This window comes from Mandrillus leucophaeus, unplaced genomic scaffold, assembly GCF_000951045.1.
Source record: "Mandrillus leucophaeus isolate KB7577 unplaced genomic scaffold, Mleu.le_1.0 Scaffold895, whole genome shotgun sequence".
NCBI lineage: Eukaryota > Metazoa > Chordata > Mammalia > Primates > Cercopithecidae > Mandrillus > Mandrillus leucophaeus.
In genome coordinates, this window is record NW_012109752.1 from 86,273 (window position 1) to 90,244 (window position 3,972).

Sequence of the window (3,972 nt, forward strand, 5' to 3'; positions counted from 1 at the left end):
AAAAAAAAAAAAAAAAAAAAAGAAAATATAATTCAAATATTAAACCAGGAGGTAAAAGCAAATTTCTGAACAAGAATACAGACAACTGAGGGAGGAAAGAAAATTTCAAAGAAATAATGTAAGACAATATCAGACTAAAGTCTCATCAAACGCCGAGCTCACTAAGCAATAAAAGCCCCACTTCAAGACACATCACTGTGAAATTTTAGAACAAGAGAAATTTTAAATTTTAGAATAAGAAAAGACCGGCTGGACGTGGTGGCATACACCTGTAATCCCAGCACTTCAGAAGGCCAAAACAAGGCAGGAGGATCGCTTGGGCCTAGGAGTTTGAGGTTGCGCCACCGCACTCTAGCCTGGGTGACAAAGCAAGACCCTGTCTCAAAAAGAGACATCACAGCCACACAAAGTATGAGGGGTCAGAATGGCCTCAGATTCCTCAGAAGTCAGAAGACAGTGTAGTGGTAACTTCCGTATTCTGAGGAAAAACAGCATAAAGCGTAGAATAAAGACGTTAATAAAGATATTCTCAGAATGCAAGGCGTATCTCAAAAATGTTCTTTCCAAGTATTCCTTCTAAAGAAACTTTTGGAAGATATGTCCCATCGAAAGGAAGGAGTAAACCAGAAAAGAAGAAAAGAGGTCCTATGAACAAGAGTTCCCATACAGGAAAACAGCCATGGGAATTCTCTGGATGACAGTGAAAGGAAATCCCAGAAAGACGACGCTGCAGCAGCCTGGAGAGTGGCCAACCCTGCAGAGGACGGAGTGCTGGCCACCGAAGGGAACTGGTGCTGCCTGGAAGCACTGAGAGTTCCTACTGTATCAGAGAATTTGGTAACATGATAGTGACAGATGCAAATAGAACACAGCAAAGTAACACCAGTGAAAATAAAAGCTTCGATCAGAAAGGAATTATACTCATAGCACACCATGTGGATCAGCTGTGACTAACCTGTTACAGTCATGACAGTGTAAAGGTTGAATGGCCAAGGTTACTCTTCCCAGCCTGTTAGAGTGGCCACCCTGCAGGCTGCAACCCTTTATGAGAAATAAAGCTCTCCTTTCCAAATTAAAACAACAACCACTACCACCACCAACCAACACTGAATGAATAATACTGTAACCCAACAATGGCATCTAACAATACAGGGGGAAGTACATACAGAGGGAGGATGGCTATAAGAAAGCAAATCCTCATTTTCCATAGTAGGAAATTAATAAGCATCTTAAACTGGGGGTGGGGGAGTAGGCACAGATCAACAAAAAATCCTAAGCATGTACTAAAAATATGGAGAAAAATAACAGAACAGCTAACTATTGGAAGCATTTGCTTCTATACAGTGGGGAAGGGTGGGACAGCAGACATGTGTCTTTTGTTAGAAGCCAGGTAGAATTAACTTAAATATACAAATTAAAAATGACAGGCACAGAGCATGAAGCTTTAAGAACATTTGATAGGGTAGTCTGGTTCCAGGGCTTCCCTCAGGAGCTGACATCTGACCAGGGATCTGAAGCTTGAATTTTGGCAGGGCCCTCTCCAACCAGAGGAGATAGAAGCTGAATGGGCTCCATGGGCAGAGGAGGCACAGCAGGACTGCAAAGCCCAGCAGAGCATGAAACGTCAGCTGCCAGGGCTGTGGCAGAAATGGAAGCAACACTGGTCACGGATGGTGGCAAAGGCTGAGCAAGAAAACACTTCAGAATCTCTTATAATCCTGACGCTCTGTGGTTTTTACAACTCTGGAAGTTTTACATCTTCTCTTTTTTTTTTCTTTGAGATGGAGTCTCGCTCTGTTGCCCAGGCTGCAGTGCGGTGGCACAATCTCAGCTCACTGCAACCTCCACCTCCCGGGTTCAAGCGATTCTCCTGCCTCAGCCTCCCGAGTAGCTGGGACTACAGGGGTGTGCCATCACGCCTGACTAATTTTTATATTTTTAGTAGAGACAGGGTTTCACCATATTGGCCAGGCTGGTCTCAAACTCTTGACCTTGTGATCTGCCTGCCTCAGCCTCCCAAAGTGCTGGGATTACAGGTGTGAGCCACCACGCCTGGCCACATCTTCTTTTTTTTGTAGAGGCAGGGTTTTGCTGTCACCCAGGCTAGAGTGCAGTGTTGCCATCATAGCTTACTGTAGCCTTGATCTCCTGGGCTCCAGCGATCCTCCTGCCTCAGTGTCCTGAGTAGCTAGGACTACAGATCTGCACAACCATGTCCAGTTAAGAAATTGGTAACTTTCTGCTATGCCGTGGCAAGACAGATTCTTACACCAACTCACAGCTACACAACTCCAGGAGAAACAGATCAGGGCTCAATACCTTTCCAAACTGCCGCAGAAGCTGAATGAATGCTCCCTTGCCAAATGGGTTAGTAAGGCTTGCATGGAAAGCAAGTGTCGGATAATCCTGGGAGAGGACAGCAACCCACCGTTTCTAGAGGGAGAGACGAAAACATGTTGGTAAACTGCAGTTCATTTATTTACATTATGTGGAAGAATCAGAGCTTGAATTACAGAACTGTTTCAAATATAATGTTGTCTAACGAAAATGTTAGCCACAATTCTTTGAAATGGTTTTTCCAAGTATAATGGTTAATGCTTTTGTCTTGTCTTATAAATACAAAACAGTATTCCAAAAGATGTCCTCATTGTTACTAAATGCAATTAATGGAGCATAATGTGAAGCAGGCAGTGGCCTCAGCAGCTGTCTCCTGGTGCCTCCGCCCACCATCAATGAGCACACTTTTGTATTTCCAACGAGAGCACTCCCATTACTACAATCTCAGCAGTGAAACACTTTAGCCTAAAAACCCACAACTGACTTATTGACAGATGTCTTAATAGTCTATTCTGGTTGAGTAGTTGTACTTACTGTTGCCCAAGTTGGAACAAGGTCACATTTGTTAAGTACAAAAATGAGGTGTTTCCAAGGTTTTTCCTTCTTCAGGTAAGTTTCAATGTGAGGGGAACGAGTGCCCATTGGATCTCTAGCATCAAGAACTTGAACTACAACATCTGATGAATCTATCACCTGAAAATTCAGAGAGGCAAAAATGGTGTGCTACAGTACAAATAAAAGAGGGATGACATTTAAGGGAGTCTGGGGAAAATAAAATAATAACATTTAGAGACAACTTCAAAACAGTCTCTGGGCAGAGTTGGTCGTACTTAATCTCAAGGCCCAGCGATCAGAATTCAAAAGGTTTTTCATCCTGTGGTTTTTGAAACCTGTTGAATTTAAAACAGGAAAACTAGCTTAGATGAAACTCAACTTATTTCCTAACTACTATGGATTACTGAACTACTATGGATTACTTCTTAGACTTCTTTAAGTTTGTAATACAATCTTTAAGTTTGTAATATTATAGGTTTTGTGTATTTCACAAAAAACTGAAAAGTTTAGCTTGCCTTCACGGTACTCGTTTTCTATTATGTTACTATTTAATTACATGATTATGCTTGAAAATTTTTCTTCTGAAGGTTGTTATTATTAGTGCATGGACATAAACCTCTGCCAGTGAAAGAGCACTGGATCAGAAATCAAGATACACAAAGCCTCCTTCACTAACAAGCTAGTTGAGCTAGGTACAGCATTAAACCTTTCTAGACAAGAGTCCTCATCTATAAAAGGAGAGGAGTGGACTAAACAACTTAAAATGTTGCATGTGACTTTAAGTAGGCATGATAAATCTAAACAGGAATATTACTTTGGTGGAAATCTTAAAAAATACTGACAGGTAATAACTATATGAGTGTATAATAAAAGATAGCTGTTACTCTTATACAAGTACTTTAAACAATGCAGTTCCCTAGATCAATGCTAGTATGTCTTCCAAGTTTCTTTGTAGAAGGAAGAGGATGGAACAGGCAGTGGTGTCTGTACTCTGGGCAACAGAGGTTCAATACATCAAAATCAGTTTTCTTCTACAAAATCACGAAAGCCAAAGGAACCACTCAATGGGAGGGAATTTAG

The 3,972-nt window shown here is 41.5% G+C and overlaps 1 protein-coding gene across 1 annotated transcript in view; it reads right to left on the reverse strand.

The window, feature by feature from the left end:
- Positions 1 to 3,972, reverse strand: part of GNL2 (guanine nucleotide binding protein-like 2 (nucleolar)) — a 36,260-nt gene that overhangs the window by 19,849 nt on the left and 12,439 nt on the right. Inside the window, exons 7-8 of the mRNA XM_011969518.1 lie at positions 2,872 to 3,060; positions 2,320 to 2,433 (exon numbers count right to left, since the gene is read on the reverse strand). Of these exons, the coding sequence (XP_011824908.1) occupies positions 2,320 to 2,433; positions 2,872 to 3,060 (303 nt within the window). The remainder of the gene's footprint in view (positions 1 to 2,319; positions 2,434 to 2,871; positions 3,061 to 3,972) is intronic.